Genomic DNA, 22,012 nt, shown 5'->3' on the forward strand with positions numbered 1-22,012 from the left:
TCTACTGAGACCTTTCAGTCTGTTTACACTACACAAACGTTATAAATAGTCGCAGCACTTACCTTTCAAGGTGGCCTTCTTCAATACTTTCATGGCATAAAGCTGTCTAGCATCAGAGCCTGAGATTTTTTTGACTAAGAAAACCTGTATTTAAATGAGAGAAAGAAAGTTTGACAAAGTATCACAAACGACACCACTGTTAGAAATGAGACCATTTCTATAATACAGTTTATTATTAGAAAGATTCTAATACACTGTAGAGGCCGATTTTCCTTATGTATCAATTATAAGTACAATGAGTTGTAACAGCTGGCTATAACTTGAGGTGTCAACATAAGTGAATACATTGTTTTCTTTCTTTTTGTTGTTTGCCAATTCTCGAAAAGCATGTCACATATAAGACACAAATAAAAATTTTTAAGCTATGTCATAATTAGATAAAAGTCTAACTTGTTTGAAGTATAACACAGGTGGTCATTGCTCTGCTTTTAACAAAACAAAAATTCTTCTGATTCCATAAAAATTGTCACACAGTTGTTCCCCTTGACCACAATTTTCTGTTGATACAATTATTCATTGATGATTGGTCTTTTCTATGTATGAAAACTACACATAAATTTCTCATTGCTGGGCAGAACAACTTAAAACAGTTACATTGAAGAAGGCTATTCACAAATATTTTTTTAAATTTTGATTATTTATTTATTTTTGAGATAGAGAGACAGAGTGTGAGCAGGGGAGGAGCAGAGAGAGAGCGGGAGACACAGAATCTGAAGAGGCTCCAGGCTCTGAGCTGTCAGCACAGAGCCTGATGCCGTGCTCGAACTCATGAAATGTGAGATCATGACCTGAGCCAAAGTCGGCGCTTAACCGACTGAGCCACCCATGCGCCCCGTTGACTGTTATTTATTTAATATTCTAGTTTTAAATTCTTTTTAAAAAAAAATTTTTTTTCAACGTTTATTTATTTTTGGGACAGAGAGAGACAGAGCATGAACGGGGGAGGGGCAGAGAGAGAGGGAGACAGAATTGGAAACAGGCTCCAGGCTCCGAGCCATCAGCCCAGAGCCGGACGCGGGGCTCGAACTCACGGACCGTGAGATCGTGACCTGGCTGAAGTCGGACGCTTAACCGACTGCGCCACCCAGGCGCCCCTTAAATTCTTTTTTAAAAATATAATTTATTGTCAAATTGGCTTACATACAACACCCAGTGCTCATCCTAACAAGTGCCCTCCTCAATGCTTATCACCCATTTTCCCTCTTCCCACCCCACCGTCCACCCTCAGTTTGTTCTCTATATTTGTTTCTTGTATTCACAAATATTTAATGTGACTTAAGCCAGAACCCCACCTTTCAAAAATCAAATTATCACATATATCTAAATATGCAAAACACAGTTCCTAGGTATGTTACTGAGCTTCTTGACTTACCAAATATTTTTAGCTGCTTTCAAAATACAGTGTGAAATTTATGCAAGATGAATAAAGTCTGCTGTAAATAATTCATGGTTGTGCTATAACATGGCTAATACAAGACTACCTATAAATCTCTTCTATTCATTTTGATCATTAGGCTTGTGATCTTTTTTTTAAAAAGTTTTTATTTAAATTCCATTTAAATAAAATGGGCACCTGGGTGGCTCAGTCACTTGAGTACCTGACACTGGCTCATGTCATGATTTCATGGTTCGTGGGTTCAAGCCCCATGTCAGGCTTTGAGCTGTTAGTGCAGAGCCTGCTTCAGATTCTCTGTCTCTCTCTCTCTCTGCCTCTCCCCCAGTCGTGAGCTCTCTCGTGCTCTCTCTCTCTCAAAAAAATTAAATAAACATTAAAAAATTCCAGTTAGTTAACATACAGGGTAATATTAATTTCAGGTGTACCACATAGTGATTGATGATCTTTTTCATGAAATCTTTACACATACTTGCTAAATGGACCTGAATTCCAACTCTTTTTTCTACCTAGCAGTGTTATTGAGCTGCCACAGATGGGAAGAGAAGCAATTATAATCAACAATTAACTTTAAGGTCAGCTCTCAATTATATGCACTAGCATGCCAGGTTATTAGCACAAAATTAAAAAAAAATATTACATTCAACTGATTCTAGGGCAAGGCAGAGTTCCTCACTTTGAGAAATTGTGCTAAAGGTGATTGGCAATGACCTCAAGCCTAGTAAAGAGCACCACAACTTGCACAGAAACCCTGATGCATTGGAGGTTCCTCTCCCCAAACCAAACCCCCCATCTTATCCCCCTCTGTGATGCTCCACTCTTTAGCTCCTTGTAGCCAGTTAGCACGGAGCCAAACTACGGAAAAAAAAAACATTCTTAATCAGGTTCCTAAGATGGAATGACATTCAAATGTTAAAGGTAAGCAACGATTATTAGTATTTTTGAACAGAAATAAATTTTAATTAGGTGGAGATAATTAGGATTTTTCTAATATTTATTCTTAAGATTCCCTAACCAAGCTTCTTTGTGCCACTGTACAAGAAAAATTCTCCCTGTGGATTGCAAGCTTTCTTCACCCTTCTTTGAAAGTACTTTACCACATCGGCTGCCTGGGTAGCTCAGTTGGATAGGCATCCGACTTCAGCTCAGGTCATGATCTCATGGTTCATGAGTTTAAGAACCACATCACGTTCTCTGCTGTCAGAACAGAGCCCACTTCAGATTATCTATGTCCCTCTCTCTCTGCCTCTCCCCTATGCTCTCTTTCTCTCAAAAATAAAATCATTAAAAAAAAAAAGATTACCTTAATACTTTCAGCACATGTTAGTTTGCAAAGGACCTTCACAAGCATTTGTAATACATCATCATGATAATTTTGGGAGGCAGGAGGACTGAGCAATGCCTATTTATAACTGCCCAAGCTAGGGCTTAGCGAGGTTAAATAATTTGACTAGTGTCACAGTGGATGTATTGGAACGAGAACCAGGCCAGCCACCCAGTTCTGTGCTCCTGCTTAGGGCACTATTAATGTTCCCTCTGGCAGGTTACCAGTCAATGTAGCAGGACCAGCAGCGGTCCCAGATGCCATCGGATCTTCCCCCACCAGAGCATTTGTGACCTTTCGAACTCCCCCATGAAGCTATTCTAAGCTCTGACAGGTCATTCCTGTTTCCTTGGCTTACGCTGACTTTTTAGGATGAGTAAGAAAGGAGACGCTGTATTTTTAATGTTTGCTATTTATAGTAAGGTATTTAAATTACTTTTAAAGAAATAAAGGGAGATGCATGCTAACTTCTGGCAACTTAAATACTCTATTCCTTGAAAATCTAATGTATAGAAAGGAACCCATCTATTTGGGTTTATCTGTAATGCATTGCAGGATAATACAACTCCACAGCAGATATTATGTGCATGGCCTTATATTATTTAATTCTCACGACTAACCTATGAGGTCAGGACTATTATTTACTCATTGCTTCTTTCCAGAATTATATGATAGGTACTGTGTTGCCAGCTCAATGCTGAGACATGTTACAAAGCATGTCCCCTGCACTCATGGAATGAATATATAAGAGACAGCCAATAAACAACTACACAAATGAAAAGCTGCAATTGTGGTGAGTGCTGTGAAGATGAGGTATAAGATGTTCTGACAGGGTAAAATAGAGGAATATGACCTAGTCAGAATGGCAGAGAAGACCTCTTTGAGATCATAAGCATGAGCGGAGTTAACAAGATGAGGAGGGGGTGGGAGTGGAGCGGAGTGTTGCGTGCAGAGGGAAGTGCATGTGCAAAGGCTTTCTAGTGGGATGGAGCCTGGTGCATCAGGACTGAAAAAGGTGGACAGCGTGGCCAGAACACAGGTAGTGAAAAATACATAAAGTGATGCTGCTGAGGTAGCTAGGCAGCACAAAAAGGGGCTCCTCAGATATCTTAAGAATATGTCTTTATCCTAAAGACAAAGGGAGGCTACTAAAGTATAAGATTAGTTCTTGTTGGCTGTTATGTAAATAGTGGCTTGAGAAAAGAATAAATTTGGGAAGCCCCAGTTAGGAGTCTCCTTCAATAGGCCAGGGAGAAATGGTGGTTCCATAGACTTGAGGAGTGGCAGTGGAGAAGGACAGGATAGACAAGATTTGAGAAATCATTACTAAATCAATAGGACTTACTGACAGATTAGATTGGTGGGGGGGTGGCAAGAGGAAAGGGTAGGCAGTAGAAGGATATGTCAAAAATGACTCCCTAGTTTTTGGCTTAACTGGATACCATTCATAGCTGCAGAGAAAAATGAAACAGGGCAGGTTTGGGGGGGCAGGGGAAAATCATGAGTTTGGTCTTAGACATGTTGAGTTTAAACTGCCTTGGAGACACGTTAAGAGAAAAAAATATGCAGCTGTCCAGAGTTCAGAGCTTAGAGGCATGATCTAGATTGGAGATAGAAATCTGTTAAGACAGCTGTATATGGGTTATAATTAAGATAGTGGGTATAGAGAAAATAATTAGTAGGGAGTGTAGAGTGAGGAGAAGGAAGCCTAGAATGGAACCTTGAGGAATTTCAATACTTAATGACTGACTGGGAGGAAAATGAGGCTCTAAGAGGTTAAATAACTTGCTCAAGAACATGAAGCAAGTTAAGCAGAAGGAAAAAAAAATCGGATCCAAGTCTGACTGACCTATAGGGCCCAAACTTGCAACCATTATGTTATGCTGCCTACTTAACCTATATGTGAATTAAAAGCATCACTTTGGGGGGGGGGGGTTGAAAGAGGTTAACAGCTGTAATAAATTACCTATATTAACCAAGAATTGCTAAAGAGTCCCTCTAAAATACACAAGGAAGCTCAAGTGTTGTTTTGAAGTTTGCAAAGCACATTATCTTCAAATGTCTCCTCACAGGGAGGTGGTAAGGAAGCACTGCAATGTGCAAGTTGAATGCAATCTCAGAATTTTCCTATCACTGAGAAACGGATTAGCAGAAGAATGAAGATATTGCATTTTGCGGAACAATTTTAGTTGGTGGGTTTGGGAAACATTTTTTTTTTTTTAATTTTTTTTTTTCAACGTTTATTTATTTTTGGGACAGAGAGAGACAGAGCATGAACGGGGGAGGGGCAGAGAGAGAGGGAGACACAGAATCGGAAACAGGCTCCAGGCTCTGAGCCATCAGCCCAGAGCCTGACGCGGGGCTCGAACTCACGGACGGCGAGATCGTGACCTGGCTGAAGTCGGACGCTTAACCGACTGCGCCACCCAGGCGCCCCAACATTTTTTGATAGTAAAGACAAACCTGGACATCACTGAATACAATGCAACCTTTGTATTCATTTTAAATTTATTTTATTTTTATATTTAAAATTAAAAAAAATATTCATTTATTTTTGAGAGAGAGAGAGAGAGAGAGAGAGTGAGCACATGCAGTAGGCTCAAACTCACGAACCGTGAGATCATGATCTGAGCCCAAGTCAGCGGCCTTAACTGACTGAGCCACCCAGGTGCCCCAATATTCATTTTAAAGACAAGATGTAAGTCCCCAAAATTTCATGACTCATATTGGCAATCCCCACCCTAATTCCTTAGAAGTATTCATCTACTTTCTACGGGTATTAGGGATAGTCTGGAGGGAAAACTGAGACATATTGTGATAATGTATCTGCAAGAGCACCTTCCAATTCTACATGAGGACTCAAAAAGAGTATCATAAAGTGTACAAAGGGAATATTTTTTGATTTTTAATCATTTGCAAAGTGCAATTAAGAGAGGTCACATGTTCTTTTTAAAAAAAATTTTTATGTTTATTTACATTTGAGAGAGAGAGAGAGAGAGAAAGAGAGAGAGTGACAGTGCACGAGAAGGGGAGGGGCAGAAAGAGAGGAGACAGAATCTGAAGCAGGCTCCAGGCTCTGAGCTGTGAGCACAGATGTGGGGCTCCAACTCATGAGCCATGAGATCATGACCTGAACCAAAGTCGGCTGCGCAATCGACTGAGCCACCCAGGCGCCCCTTAGAGAGGTCACATGTTCTTGAAGATAAAATGAATATGAAGTGAATACTGCCAATTTACAAACATTTCCAGTGTAATTTTCAATGACTTTATTCACTTTCCAACACTTACTGATAGTGAGAAATGTAAGAACATAGAAACACTGCTTGTAGGGAGATCAGTATTTCATAAAATAGTTCCATTCCCCATCTGTACTAAATACACATGAATTCCCCCCAAAAAACTTTTTAAAAACACACACTCATGACTTACCTTTCCAAATGATCCCTGTCCCAATACTTTTAAAAGTTCAAATTGGGAAGGATCTGCCTTTTCATGTCCTTCCTTTACATGATGTGTGATTGCAATTTCTTTGATACTGCCTTCTTCCTGTTGATGCAAATATAAAGAAAAGAGAGTCAGAGATACTTTCTCCAGCTAAAAGTTAAGAAATATAAATTTAACATATCATATTAGAAATCCTCAAATTATTATTTTTTTAAGGAAGCTTTATGCCCAACATGGAGCTTGAACTCATGACCCTGAGATCAAGAATCACATGCTCTACCCACAACGTACTTTCAACTTAAATGTAAGAGAGAATAATAGCAGCCCACTACATAGACCAATTTAACTTCTACTTGACATTAGCACTGAGTATTTCCAACTCTTCATTCTTCCTACTGGAGATAATTAGAACAAATAGTTTCATGGGGTGAGTGCAGAGGGTGTAAAGAAGTCTGAAAACAGATTGGAGTAATCTGCTGTGCTTTGACATGTGCTTGTATTTGGTAGAACCAATGTTACACACACACACACACACACACACACACACACACACACACACTTTTTGGGAGATGAGTTGAAAAATATTCCAAGGCAAACATAGAGATTTCTATCCTCAGTAGGGCCATTTGAATCAGTATGCTGAAGTTTATTCTGTTGGAAATATGTTAAGATACGTTCTGTTTCTAGGACTACTTGAGATCTGACAGTGGAGAAAGGAATAGCTCTAAAACACAAAACCCAAAAAGATTTACCATTTGGACAGAGGATTAGACATAGGAAAAAAAAAAAAGTACTATTTAGCATAATGAACAGTGGAAGGTCTTGGGATTAAGAAGATTTTTAATTTTTTTAATGTTTATTTATTTTTGAGAGAGACAGAGACAGAATGCAAGTGGGTTAGGGGCAGAGAGAGAGGGAGACACAGAATCTGAAGCGGGCTCCAGGCTCTGAGCTGTCAGCACAGAGCCTGACACGGGGCCCCAACTCACGAGCTGTGAGATCATGACTTGAGCCAAAGTCAGATGCTCAACCGAGCCACCCAGGTGCCCCGGGGTTAAGAAGATTTTTAAAGACAGTGGGTGCTTCAGTGTATCTGAGCGAAAGTATCAGAAAGGAGAGAAAGGTTGAAAATACATCCAAGTATACACAGAATTTCAGTTACTTATTCACTCTGGGATTAGCAGATTAAGTATACCTTATTTAATCAAGACATGTACTATATGTTACAGCCAAAAACTACAATAAGACAAAACTCAGACTGTCAAAGACTGTTTTTACTTCTTTTTTTTTTGGCCTATGATGTTATTTTTCTTAGTGCTTATTAGTAGAATCTAAATGTGCTGTACACAAATAATTCATTATTTTTATTATTCTTGTTTTACATAAATGTTTGAACTCAATTAACACTGAGACAGAATGTTGGCTATATATGGAATTCAAAGATTTCTGAAAAAGAATATTAGGTATCCTAATGTGGCAGGTTTTGAAAATGAATAGTAAAAGGAAGAAAAGCTCCTATAACAGGTCAAAAAATACATCCAGGCCCAGCATTTTACTCTGTAAGACACAAGTTTGTAGGCTGTGCTACAGTGAGGCAGCTTAATCATGTTGGACTCTCTCAGAACTTTGGCAACAATAAAACAATCTCCTAATATGGTTTAGTCCTTTATTTGGTAATTTCACATGCACTACCCCCTGTACTTCTCACAAACATCTTGTGCAGTAGGTATTAGGGTAGGATCAAGCATTACCTGACTCTGAGACTCTGCCCCATTCCTGGGCACCCCTTCTCTGCAAATGACACTGGTGTACAAGGGCTCAAGAACAATAGCTATTTGTAGCTATATTAGCAAAGGCAGGAAGCAAATTACTAAATTCTTTTAAGAAAACTTTCAAAGAACAGTGCATATGTGGAATTAAGTAAGATTTGGATTAAAATTCAGCAAATATTTATTAAGCACTTACCACGTACCAACTCTGGGTTAGGTACTTTTTCACATTTTTATCTTATGCTTCATGACAAATCTTTAACTACATATCAATGTTAGAGTTGATAATAACAGGGTGGAGTATACCTCAGAGCAAGCAAAAACATCTCTGAATTCTCTACAGACTCCCCCATTCCCCACTAGAAATTTGACAGACCTTTTAAAGGTCAAATGGTTTGAATATAGTCTGAAGTTTAAAGAGATTAAGTAAAGAACATAAGCCAGTAACTGGTAGACTTATGGCTCAATTCCAGGTTCTGACTTCTAGTGACTTCTAAAACAAGGCTTTTAGCATTATTCCACACTGAGAATGTCATAGGCTTCTGGTGGTTCCCCATCCAAGATCAATGGCAGGAACATACAGACTTATTCCCTTGATCTTTGTAACTGGTCTGTATCTCTTGGGTCAGTTAGCTAAAGTGATTAGAGAAATGTCTCAGAACCTTTGGTAGCATATCCTTACCAACAAAAAATAATTTTTTTAAATTAATTAGCATATACCCAATATTTGTACACTTATTGGCTTATAAATTATATATACTTTTGTATTGCTAAATTATATACCTTATGCATGGAATGAAACTATAAACAAGTTCTCCTTTTCTGTAACCCAAAGTGCTGTCACATCACATTTTAAAGACTAGTGGATTACAGACTTAAGAGACCAAGTTCATGGGTTGGATTCCAGCAATGTGCCAGTTAGCCTCCTATGGAAAAAATCATCCGTTCAAGAGCCCAATGGGAATCTAACAGCCATTTTTGCCCTTAAATCACGAGGCTGTGAAGAACTATACTCTATAAGGTTCTATATGTCTTACCAGTTTTCTTTCTTGGGTAAGTGGGATTTAATTTTAGGTTGCAATATTGTTTCATCTTTTATTTCATAACAAATACTATAGTTGTGTGTCACAATGATGCAACACAGGGAAGGCATCACTTAGTTAAAATGTTTTGCATTTTGTAGCAGGCATATAGAATCAAGCCTTACTTTCATAGTGAGAGCTACAATCAGGTCATGGATATCAAAATAAACAGCAGTAACTATTTAAGAAAGATTTCATCTTTGATGACTACCCTTCCTTTCCTCTCTTGTCAAACAGGTTACCAAAAACCATGGAATCTCCCTTTGATCCTTTCATTCAACATACACTAAAATATCTACCATGTATCAAAGATGGTAATGGAAATATCCTTTCTTTTCTTTTTCTTTCCTTTTTTTTTCTTTCTTTCCCTCTCCCTTTCTTTCTTTCTTTCTTTCTTTCTTTCTTTCTTTCTTTCTTTCTTTTGTTCGTTCTTCCATTTCCAACAGCACCACTCAGGTACAATCCTTCATTACCTTTCCTGTGGAAAATTGAAACTAGCTTGGTTACTCAGAATGCTCCTTTGTGCCACTGCCAGTCCAATTTATCCTCCTGACAAATTCGTTTTCTAAAAGGAGACAGCTTCAGTCATATGACCAGATGGCTCACTCTTCTCAGTTTTCCCAAATTAAATGTACTGCTTCACCTTGGAATTTGAGGCCCTCTACAATACGGCTGCAACTTAGTTTTCTGGTATTTTCTCCCAACATTGCCTTACATGTAACCTTTCATCAACCTGGGTTATTTCCTGTTCCTTAAATGTGTTTTTAAAATTAAAGTAATATGTGCACACAAATGACAAATCAAATAGTGACAGAATACCTTATGATGAAAAGCAAGTCTCCTTTCACCCTCATACCTAGGCCTTTAAACAAAAGTTAGTTCTTTCTGCACTTACTTTGATAATTCCTTGGTTGATTAACTTTAAGACAATGCCTGCTGATTTAAAAAAAAATTTAATGTTTACTTATTTTTGAGACAGAGAGAGACAGAGCGCGAGTGGGAGAGGGACAGAGAAAGAGGGAAACACAGAATCTGAAACAGGCTCCAGGCTCCAAGCTGTCAATACAGAGCCTGACATGGGGCTCAAACCACGAACCTGAGCCAAAGTCAGACACTTAACCGACTGAGCCACCCAGGTGCTCCAAGACAATGCCTGCTGATTTAAAAATTAGATGATTCACTTATATCCTTTTATCATCTTTCTCTCCACTGTTTGATAATTATATTACTTCTACATAAACTTTTCTTTTTTTAATGTTTATTTATTTATTTTGAGAGAGAGTGCCTGAGCAGGGGAGGGGCAGAGAGAGAGAGAAGGAGAGAAAGAATCCCATGCAGTCTCCAAGCTGTCAGTGCAGAGCCCGACACAGGGGCTCCATCTCACAAACCCTGAGATCATGACCTGAGCCAAAATCAAGAGTTGGACTGAGCCACCCAGGTGCCCCAAACTTATGTTTTCTCTTAGTTTTGGATAGAATCCTAACTCCTCACTTTGTAAAAGGAGGCTAATTAGTGCCTGTACATTTTTTTCTCTCAAGCTTCCCCAATCTGCTGCTGATCGTATTTTTACATTTTTATTAATATTAAGAAAATTAACATTCTCTGCTATAACCACAGCCAAATCCTTCACGTTGTCTCCACAGTCTGATTTTAAAAGCAGAAGGCTTATAAGCCAGCATCCACATATATTTTCATGACAATATATTGTTTAAATGTAGGCTAGAAAGTACATTTAAATTTCCTTTTATATGGGCCTGTAACAGTGACTTCCAAAACAATCTGAGGGGACTTAAAAAACCACCATTTCATCAAATGCTTAAATTCATGATACATTTTACTTTGAGTTCTATTGGGACCATGAATTTTTTGCATGTTTTTTTTTCCGTTTGTAACAGCAGCAGCCCCCACCCCCACCCCATCATTCTGGGGGAAGGGAAAGGTTAATCTGACCATTAGTCTTAATTTCTCCTTAACCCTTTACCATACTTCCCATTCTTCTGAGAGCACTCTCTTACTCTCCCATCAGGAATGGTTGTTCTCTAGGCCTTGCTGCGCAGCTATTACCTCCGGATATCTCTTCAGTGCTTTTCTGGTCGAATCCACTATTCTCAGTTTCCCATGTCTTTCTCTTTCTTAGATTACTCCCTTGTAACCTCCTAAGAAAGGTGATGTAGAAAAAAAACTTTCTGAAGCTTGCACATCTGAAGATATCTTTATTTTGTCTTCACATTTGTATAATTTGGCTTTGTACCAAATTCTAGAATAAAAACAATCTGGCCTCAGAACATTGACACCAATGATCCAATGCCCTCTAACAGCCAGGACTGCTACTGAAATGGGTGATGTTAGCCGGATACACATTTTTGGGAAGGTGAACTGGTTTTCTTTCCAGAAGCTTTTTTTTTTTTAACTTCTTTTTTACATTTATTTATTTTTGAAAGAGAGAGACAGAGCACAAGCAGGGGAGGGGCAGAGAGAGAAGGAGACACAGAATCCAAGCAGGTTCCAGGCTCTTAGCTGTCAGCACAGAGCCCGATGTGGGGCTCAAACTCACGAACAGCGAGATCATGACCTGAGCCAAAGTCAGACGCTTAACTGAGTGAGCCACCCAGGCACCCCTCTTTCCAGAAGCTTTAAGAATTTTCTCTGTCCTTGTGCTTCTGAAATTCCTCATTAGTGAGATAAATATGGGTCTTCTTTCCTTCCGAATGTTAGATGGTTAGTGAGACTTTATAATCTAAAGACCTGAATTCTTTGCCTCTGGGGGAAATCTAACATTTCTTTGATAATTTCCTTCCATCCATTTTTCAGGGTTTGTCTTTTTTCAACTCCTCTATTTAGTTGGGTATTGTATGTCTGGGATTGAATCCTGTATGCCACTTATCTTTTCTCTCCTATTTTCTGAGACACTTCCTTGATTTTATTTTCCCACCCTCATACTGAATTTCTTATTCTGGCAAATCTTATTTTATTTTATTTTGTTTTTAAAGAGAGAGGGAGCATGAGTGGGGGACAGGGAGAGGGGGAGAGAGAGAGAGAGAGAGAGAGAGAGAGAGAGAGAGAGAGAGAATCTTAAGTAGGGTCTGCACTCAGTGCAGAGCACCACATGGGGCTTGATCCCACAACCCTGGGTTCATGACGAGCCCAAACCAAGAGTCTGAGGCTCAACCAACTGAGCCACTCGGGTGCCCCCAGCAAATCTTGTTTTAAAATAAATTTGAAAGTGCTCCTTTTCTCAATGTTTCTTAAAAAAAAAATAGCAACTTTGGGCGCCTACGTGGCTCAGTGCGTTAAGCATCCGACTTCAGCTCAGGTCATGATCTCGCGGTTTGTGAGTTGGAGCCCTGCGCGCATTCTGTGCTGCCAGCTCAGAGCCTGGAGCCTGCTTCCGATTCTGTTTCCCTCTCTCTCTGCCCCTCCCCCACTCGCTCTCTCTCTCAAAAATAAATAAAAAGTTAAAAAATTTTTAAAAAATAGCAACTTCCTCCACTCCCTACCCTCTTCCCCCAAAATGGATGCAATCATTCCAAACCTCTTTGAGGATATAAACTAGAATTTCAAAAGTCTTTTCTAAATTGGTGCTAGGGAAGTACAAAAAAGTGTTCTTGGGTGTGGAGACAAAAGATCAAGGCCTATGGCCCAAGTTCTGAAAATCTGTCACTGTTTTATCTTCAACACATGTTTTTGTTCCTTCCATGTTTAAATTTTTACTAGTTACATTAGCAAGCTATTTTCTATCTACTTTTATGTATATGTAGTCATAGTAGTATAAGAGGTAAAACATCCTTGGTTGGTATCTCAATGTCTAGCCTGTACTTAATGTCACCCGTGTTTCCAAGTTATGGGACCATGAGTATTTTAGAAATGAATTTGAGGTTCACCTAGGACGTAATATTAATAATGTTTGGGCAATCTTGGACAACAGGTAAAAAAGCAAACATGTGCTCTTCTAGCTCATACCTAGAATCCAATGAGATGGATGCAGAGAGGAATATCAAATTTGTGAAGTCAGGACTGACATTTGCATGTGAAAAACATATCTTGTCAATAAATCACCTGTTACTGAAATAAATCTGTCACATGAAAACATAGAACTACAGTTTGACAGTTTATAAAATTGTGTTTTTGCCTGCAAGTACACAGAAAGCAACTATAATTTTATGAAATAAGAATGTTGCCAATGAAGTAGAGCACATATTTAACTTATATCCATTATTACTCTGTGAGGTTCACATATTTATACATTTTCTAGTACAAGTGTATTTTCTGCCCATTCATCATCACAAAAAAACTTACTTTGTGTATTTTCAAAAGTTATAGTAAATTCTGTATTTTTCTTTTTACAAAGTCTATGTTTATTTTGTAAGTAAAGTTCTAGTTGTAGGCAAAACTGTGAGGCTGGCAGCTGTTCTATACCACAATCCTGTATCATTTGTCTATACTATCACTTTCGGATATTTGCCACCCCCAGTCTAGGTGTTCAATACCTTCAAGCTATGTATGGGAACTCGTTTGTCCATTTAAACATTTCTTTCCTGAGTACCTAATACATGCCAAGCACTCTTCTAGGTCTCCGAGATATACAATAAATGAAACAGACCAAAATCTCTGGTGTTTTGGGGAGAAACCAAACAATAATAATAGGTATATTCATGTTAGAACATGATAAATATCATAGACAAAAGATATTAAGTTGGGTAAGAGGGATCAGAAGTGCAGAGATGAAAAGGACAGCTTCCAATTTTAAATAAAATCATCCGTGTAGGTTTTATTGAAAAGGTGCTATGTTAGTAAAGACCAAAAGGATGTGATGGAGTCAACCATTTGGGGAAAGAGCATTTCAGGCAACAGACAAGCCAGTGCAGAGGTCAGTGTGGGAGCACACATGGGAACCAGTGTTTGCATAAGAGAACGCAAAAGAGAAGAAAATAGGTCGAAGAGGGAACTAAAATTCAGGAGGCTCTGTTGCTTCTGCTTCTTTCTGATTGGTTCAAATGGAAATGTTTCTGATCTATGACAGACTCTCTTAGAAGACAACTCAGATCATAAGCCAGGTAGTGTGCTAGGTGTTACAGATACTAAGATGAAGAATAGTGGGGCGCCTGGGTGGCTCAGTCGGTTAGGCATCTGACTTTGGCTCAGGTCATCTCGCAGTTCGTGAGTTTGAGCCCCATGTCGGGCTCTGTGCTGACAGCTCAGTGCCTGGAGCCTGCTTCCGATTCTGTGTCTTCCTCTCTCTCTGCCCCTCCCCCACTCATGCTCTGTCTCCCTCTGTCTCAGAAATAAACATTAAAAAAAATTAAAAGAAGTTTTAATATCATCACTGATGACTGAAACTATGATACATCAGGAAATTAACAAATTCACTGTTCTATTTATACTGTGATTAATACCCACATCCAATAGTGAAATAAACAGGAACAGTTTCTCAGGTGTGACAGACTTAGGTTAACAAAAATTCACTCTTTGTGTAGCAAAGAAAGACAGTAATTTGATCAAGAAAATGTGCCTATAGGGGCGCCTGGGTGGCTCAGTCAGTTGAGCGGCTGACTTCGGCTCAGGTCATAATCTCACAGTTCGTGGGTTCCAGCCCTGGGTCAGGCTCTGTGCTGACAGCTCAGAGCCTGGAGTCTGCTTCCGATTCTGTGTCTCCCTCTCTCTCTGCCCCTCCCCCACTCTCACTTTGTCTCACTCTCTCAAAAATAAATAAAATGTAATAAAAAAAATTTAACAAGAATAGTATCTTCCCTCTAGGAATTGACCTAGGGATTCCAAGATTTATTATTGGATAAATACTTGTTGAGATATGACCCCTGATAGAAAAAGCAAGGCCAGTTCAGCTAAAAAATATATAATTTTAGGAATTCTGCAAAGAATGTCATTTTAGACATCACAGAAAAATGGCAGAAGAAAATTTATGGACAGGTAGATCTTATGGTGTTTCTCCAATCACACAGAAAGCCACCCTGTTTGTTTCCCAGGACTACCAAGAGGTCCATAGGTTCCTTCCTAAATGACCCTTAAAGTTCACCCTTTAATGGGGAAAAAAATTAACTTGGCGTTTCCTTTTTAAGTTGAGAGGGAAAAGATACAAGTTTGTTCTTAAAATGTAAAAGGATTAAAGAAAAGGAACAGAAAGTGATGTTATTTGAGTTATAGAAAACCTAATATTGTAACATACTGCCATTAAGTAAACAAACTGGGTGATATTAATTGATTTTAAAGAATGATTCAACATTTGGCATTATGCCCTGACTTGTATACATAATTTCCTTTTTCCTGCCCTCCCGTGAGTCAGGAAGTGTGTTCTTAAGGCATTTGTATTTTCTAAATTGTTTTGAATGTCAGAAAATATGGTTGAAACTTGAAGTAAACTATTTAAATGTTTCTTGGTAAAAACTAATGAATAAATCTTTTCTAACCATGAATAGTAACCAGTTTTTGGCCGAACATAAAGACCTTACAAATGAAAAATGTATACTTTATTTGCCTCTTAAATGTAACTCAAAATCAAAGCATTAATCTCTATATAGATACAAGGTTCTATAATGTACCGTATTTTTTAATTAAAAAAATGTATGCTAATTTTTAGATGATCAAGATACATAAAAACTATTTGGCTGTGACATAATTAGGCTGGTTATTGAAGCCATGGTGAAAGCCATATTTTAATATATTCCAGATTACAATTTGACCAAATCCAATTTACCTTTTTTCTAATGGATTATAAATATGCTCAGCATTTTTCAGTTAACCACAGTTTCTAAGAGAGTATTCCAAGCCAGCTTCTTATATTTGTTTGAGAAAACAGCATTGCTGTTTTCCAGACTAACTCTCCTAATCACTGCCGCAGAGAGCACAATTTTCTCCTAATCGGGAATCCCAATCAACAAATTTAATTCTCTTTAAAGAGCAGCAGGATAGCACAATTCTCATGGCAAAATATCAAGTTAATTTGGCAGAATTTTAGATGACATAAAATGCAAATTATCATTTGTTAAGCACATTTCAACAAAGTAATGCTTTGAAAACTCTGCCTACTCTAAGTCAGATAAAATTACTCAAAGTCACTTAAATATAGTTGATAAAAAACTTCAAAATTTTAAAAGAACCAATTTCAACAAAAGTCTGAATTTAAGGTCTTGATTCTTTAAAATAAAACATTCTCCTACCCATTAAAATATTGCTTACATTATAGTAATCTCCTATTAGTAAGTTCACAATTTTTTTCATGTCTAGTTTAATACTGAAAGTTACCATCATCATAAAAAATTATACCATATAAAATTACCATCACTAGCAAAGTAAATATTACTCTACCAGTAAAAGCTAATGCAAAAATAAGTTTACAAAATATACAGAGTTGAAATGTATAATACACATGACTGGCTTACTTTTGGCCAACAGCCTACAAAAACTGGTTTTGAATTTTGAAGAGCTTCTTAAAAGAACATATAAAATGAAATTACTGTTTAATTAGTATAACTATACTTAGCTCCAACTAAAACATTTTAGTCTTTAAAGAAGTTGAACAAAGCTTACCTGTATAGAGCGAACACGAAAAGACAAAAATTTAAACATGGCTACGAAACCATGATGGTGATACAAGAATTTCTGACCGTAAAACTTAGGTTAGAAAGGGAAGGCCAAGCCCCTGCAAAGTTTTCTCCTACCAGCTGTTCCGGCAATTAGAAAATTTCCTGTCAGGCGGGTCCTGAAATGCTAGAAAAAGAGGCCTGACAATTTTCCTGTGGTAAAAGAAAGGAGAAACGTAATGGCGAGGGCACTAATGTAGCTGATAGGTAGGGAGGCCAGAACAGGAAACCAAAACAGATTTGCTGATAGCAAAATCCTGTTGAAATGTTCTTAACTCCTGGTTCCCAGCAATCTAGACAATTTTCACAATCAGTGAGATGAACATTATTTCATTTCAAAATCCTGAGAAATTCTAGTATTTCTTAACTACATGACTCTTCAAAAGCAAATGAAACTAGTCAGCACTATTAAAGTCATAAAAGTCATTGATGCACATGTGAAATTTTATCCTTTGTAATGTTTACACACACACTCCAAAGGGTAGTCTCAAGACTATTTTAAGGTTATATATAGACAAGTCATGGGTGTTCTCTGTCAGTGAGGAATTGCTTCATAACTATGGGAAGAAAATGACCACTTGTTGATTGCAAGCAACTTTTTGATTGTGATATAAGGACAAATTTTTTCAGTTTTAAATGAAAGTAAATTACATTTAAATTCACATTGGTTATAGACATCAATTATCAGCCAGGTTAAAGCCTTTTAGGTCCATGGCTAAAAATCCTAGTTGATAAAATCTAAATTAAAAAAAAAAAGTCTAATCCCTGGGTTATTAGTGAGCAAAAAGAACACTTACTGAATGAGCCAGACTGGAAAAGGAGAGGTCAAGTTACCAGACAATACTTTACTCCATTTCATCCTCTAATAGTCTCCAGAAGTTTTTCTAAGGTATTTTTATTTTGGAAAATATTTTGTAAGTATTCCAAGAGTCAGAATATGATCACTGAGATAGTGGCATTTAAACAAAACTCAAGGGCAGAAACATCGAGAGCTGTGGGAAAATGCTCTACCTGATGTACATTAACCTATGTGGAACCAACAAAAACATCACGACCTAGATGAACTGAATAAAATAGCTGCATTTTCAAAACCCAAAGAGTCTCTAGAAAACCCCAAAAATGACCAGCTAGTTTTCTGGATGAAGGAACCATGGTCAAGGCAGGCACATACTTGATGATATATCTATAATGGAAGTTCAGTTCAGTACTCCTTTACTGAGCAAACATTAGAGTGTCCATTGGGTGCTTACAGGTGCCATATGGCTCTTCCTGTCAGATCACAATTTTGCAGCTATGTTCTATAAATGTTGCTGCTAAATTTAATTTTTATGGCAATATTTTACAAATGACATAATCGAAGTTAAAGAATAAAAAAATTGCTCAATTTAAAAAATTATCCTATATAATACATTAGAATCAACTGGGAGGGGTGCCTGGGTGGCTCAGTCGGTTGAGTATCCGACTCTTGATTTCAGCTCAGGTCATGATCCCAGGGTTGTGGGATCAAGCCCCGTGCTGGGCTCCATGCTGAGCATGGAGCCTACTTGGGATTCTCTCTGTCTCCCTCTGCCTCTCTCTCTTGCTCGCATGCGCTCTCTAAACCCCCCCCCCCCAAAAAAAAATCAAACCAAAAAACAAAAAAACAAAACCAGAAAAATCTTTAGAATCAACTGGGACCCAGATAAACGTCCAAGATAAAATTCTGAATTCTGCTAGGAGATTGTGCTGTCCTCTTGATTAAAAATGCATGCCTGAATTTTTCACCAATCTTAAGGAAAGCACTTAAGATTGATTTTCCATCAGAACATGAACCTGCCCATCTCCAGAAGGAATTATTTAAGTCTCATAACAATGCTACAAAAGGGCAGCAAGGTTAGGACAACCACCTAACATAAAACTGCAGTCTAAACATGAGGTGTCTCTTAAGACTGCCAAGGAGCAGCAAACAAACAGCATGGTTAATGCACAACTGATTAAGACGTACAAAACAAAATAGGAGTGTCTCTATACAGCAGTCATCAACTTTATTCAAGTAATACTTAAGGAACAACCAAATAACCTTTTTGGAATTTAAAGGATTAGTCTGAATTGGCTTTAATGACTACTGATGCTCAGGTTAACAGTCACATTTTGCTGTGTGCTGTGCTTTTTAATATCACCACTAAGAAAATGAAGCAGTATTTCAAGTACCGAAACCTAAAATAAGTTTTCCTGAGTTGAAATAATACCTTAATTAAAACAGTGTGGTACTGCTATGTAAAAGATAAACAGGGCGAGAAAAAGAGTAAAAGAATAAACTTGACACTTTACATCTGAGGGAGGGAGATATTAGGACAGTTGGTTATTTGGGAAATGGAGAAGCCATAGAGGAAAATATTGATACAGATTTGATTATAATATTCAAAAACTTCTCTACATCACAAGGTACCACAAATAAAGTTACAAGACTAGTTCAGGTGATTAGAATCCCTTATAATTATATTACGACTCATCACAGAGCAACTGCTTTATTTGGGTGTTAGCTATTTCCTAACCAAAAATGAAAGCTCTTAGGCCCTTTGGTACACTGCTTAGGGCACTGATTACTGTTTAAGTCCATGCCACTGCCCCCGCCAGATTGTTCTTCAGAACAGGCACCATACTTACTTTTGTATCTCCATAGCAAAGAGCATATAGTAGGAATTCAAATAAAGCCTGCCTGAGTAAGAAGCATATGCTGAAATCTGAAATGGACACTACTTGTGCGGTTGTGTGCATGAAACTAGATATTATTGTTTATGTTTATCCTGCCTCTTTTAACTTTACTTAAATTTGTTATTAAAATTTCGGCTAGTTTTTCTTTATCCTTTTATCTTACTGGTTTTAATGTTTTCCTTATTATTTAAAAAAGTAAATTTTATTATAAAAAGTATGCATGTCCATTACAGAAAACTTAAATAATGAACAAGAAGGAGAAAAACAAAAGAAAAAAACCACAATTTTATTTGGTGCTTTTCTTTCCAGTTTTTTTTTCTGTATACACACACGCATACACTTGAATCCTACTATATGCATGTATCCCTTTTTTCTATAAAGGGCTGGACGGTAAATGGTTTTTGACTTTGTAGGCCATATGTTCTCTGTCAACTCTGCTACAGTATACTCTGTATACTGAGGCTTAGTATACAGCCAGAATAATCTTTTAAAATTTATTTATTTATTTATTTATTTATTTATTTATTTATTTATTTATTGAGGGGGGTGGGTAGGGCAGAGAGATAGAGAATCCCAAGTAGGCTCCACACTGTCAGTGCAAAGCCTGATGTGGGGCTTGAACTCACGAACTGCGAGATCATGACCTGGGCTGAAATCAAGAGCCACCACTTAACTGACTGAGCCACTCAGGCGTCCCACAGCCAGAATAATCTTAAAACAGAAATCAGACTGGGTCATGCCCCTGCCTCAAATTCTTCAATGGCTTCCCATCACAGAACAAGACCCCAATTTCTCAGTCTATGGACTGTAAAGCAAGCACTAATAAACACTACTTCATCCTGACTTGGGAATATACTCCCTAAATCATTCAGATACGATGTCAATATTTGGTTTTAGACAGTGTTTTATTATGTTAAGGTCAGACTTTCTCTTTACTAAAACAGGCATGAATAGTCTATTTTATAAAATGTCTTCTTATCTATTAATATAATCACTTAGTGTATCTCCTTTGACCTAAAGATTTGATAATGCAGATCAACAAATGTCCTACAGTCTGTATTTCTGGGAAAAATCCATTATTTTAATATATGTATTTGATTTATAATTTATTTTATTTTTGATGTTTTATTTATTTTTGAGAGAGAGAGAGGATCAGAGAGTGAGGGGGACAGAGGATCCAAAGCAGGCTGTGTGCTGATAGCAGCAAGCCTGATGTGGGGCTTGAACTCACAAACCATGAGATCATGACTCGAGCCAAAGTCAGATGCTTAACTGACTGAGCCATACAGGAGCCCATGATTTGTAAATTTTTAAAAGGATTTTTGCATCTACACTCATAAGTTAAATTGGCACAATTTCCTTTTGTGTGTTAATTTTCATTTTTAGGGCCTTGTTAACTTTACAAAATAAACTAGAAGGCAATGCAAATTTTTCCTATGCTTTGGGACAATTTAAAAACCACAATTTAAATGATCTATTTCTTAAAATTTTCAAAGATTTCTCCAGGAAATCATAGGCACCGTAGTTGGGAGGCACAGAGTTTAATAGCTTAAATTTCTCCCTTGCTATTGGTATATTAAGTTTTCTATACCTTTGTAAATGATACCACCTAGATTTTCCTAGAAAAGCACATATTTCAGCAAGACTTTTGTATTAGTATATAGTTACACTTAGTATTCTGTTTTCAAAATTAAACTTATGGAAAATTTCAAGCATATCCAAAACTAGACAGAATAGCATAAGAAACGCTCATGTCCCCAGCACTCAGCTGTAACAATGACCAACTCACCGCCAATCTAGCTGCATACACTCACTTCACCCTACTCCCATAATTAATTATTTTGAAGCAAATCCCAGACATTATATCACTTCACCTATAAATATTTCTGTTGTTACAATGTTAGAAACTCTTTCCTATCTATGATTATATTGTGTTTTGCTTTCTGAATGTTGTATATCTGCCTTTTATCTCAACCTCCTGTTTTCTCCTTCACTGATTTTGGAATCTGTATTTAGTTCCTTCCTCTGACTTTCTGTAAGTTCACTTTGTAGTTATTTTTCTAGCTTCTTTCACTGAATCCTTAGATCCTTTATTTGAATTCTCATTTATTAATAAATTTTTCTTTCAAATATATTTCTAACAATATCATTTAAGATACTGTATTCTAAGCACTGTGGTTACATGAAATTATTTGTTAATTCTTACCACACTGAGATAAGTACTATTATCCATACTAGAGATGAAATAACTGAGGCATAAAGAGAAGTTAAGGAAGCTGCTGCCCAAGTTCACACTTTCTTGAAAGTGGGAAGGGCTGTGATGTTGGTGGGAGCATAACCAGGCAAGTCTATCTGGGGAAGGAGCACGTATTACGTACGGCCAGTGGCTGACTTAGGACACAAACCAGGAGGTACTAAAACTTGTGATAAGACCCAGAAGAAAGATAGCTCAGTAGAGGGTCCATAGCAGAGTTTCTGAATGCTTTTCTACACCATACATTATATTCGTCTGGAAAAACACCAACCCTGGCCAAACCCAATCATCAACCATTTTCATAACTCCACGACAGCTGAACCATGCTGGGGAAAAATCAACCCCTACGACAGCAACTTAAAATGAACATATTTTCTAAAATGAGTTCTTTAAAAAC

The 22,012-nt window shown here is 37.6% G+C and overlaps 1 protein-coding gene across 4 annotated transcripts in view; it reads right to left on the reverse strand.

Annotated features, from left to right (window-relative positions):
• RPS6KA3 (ribosomal protein S6 kinase A3) overlaps positions 1-22,012 on the reverse strand; it is a 121,048-nt gene that overhangs the window by 53,813 nt on the left and 45,223 nt on the right. For 3 of the 4 annotated variants that reach the window (XM_043570656.1, XM_043570658.1, XM_043570657.1), the window contains 2 exons: positions 6,207-6,323; positions 63-144 (listed from right to left, as the gene is read on the reverse strand). In XM_043570656.1, coding sequence (XP_043426591.1) covers positions 63-144; positions 6,207-6,323 — 199 coding nt within the window. Of the gene's footprint in view, positions 1-62; positions 145-6,206; positions 6,324-16,614; positions 16,740-22,012 lie in introns of those variants that run through there. The other variant, XM_043570659.1, reaches the window with a different exon arrangement.

This window comes from Prionailurus bengalensis, chromosome X (assembly GCF_016509475.1).
Source record: "Prionailurus bengalensis isolate Pbe53 chromosome X, Fcat_Pben_1.1_paternal_pri, whole genome shotgun sequence".
Lineage (NCBI taxonomy): Eukaryota > Metazoa > Chordata > Mammalia > Carnivora > Felidae > Prionailurus > Prionailurus bengalensis.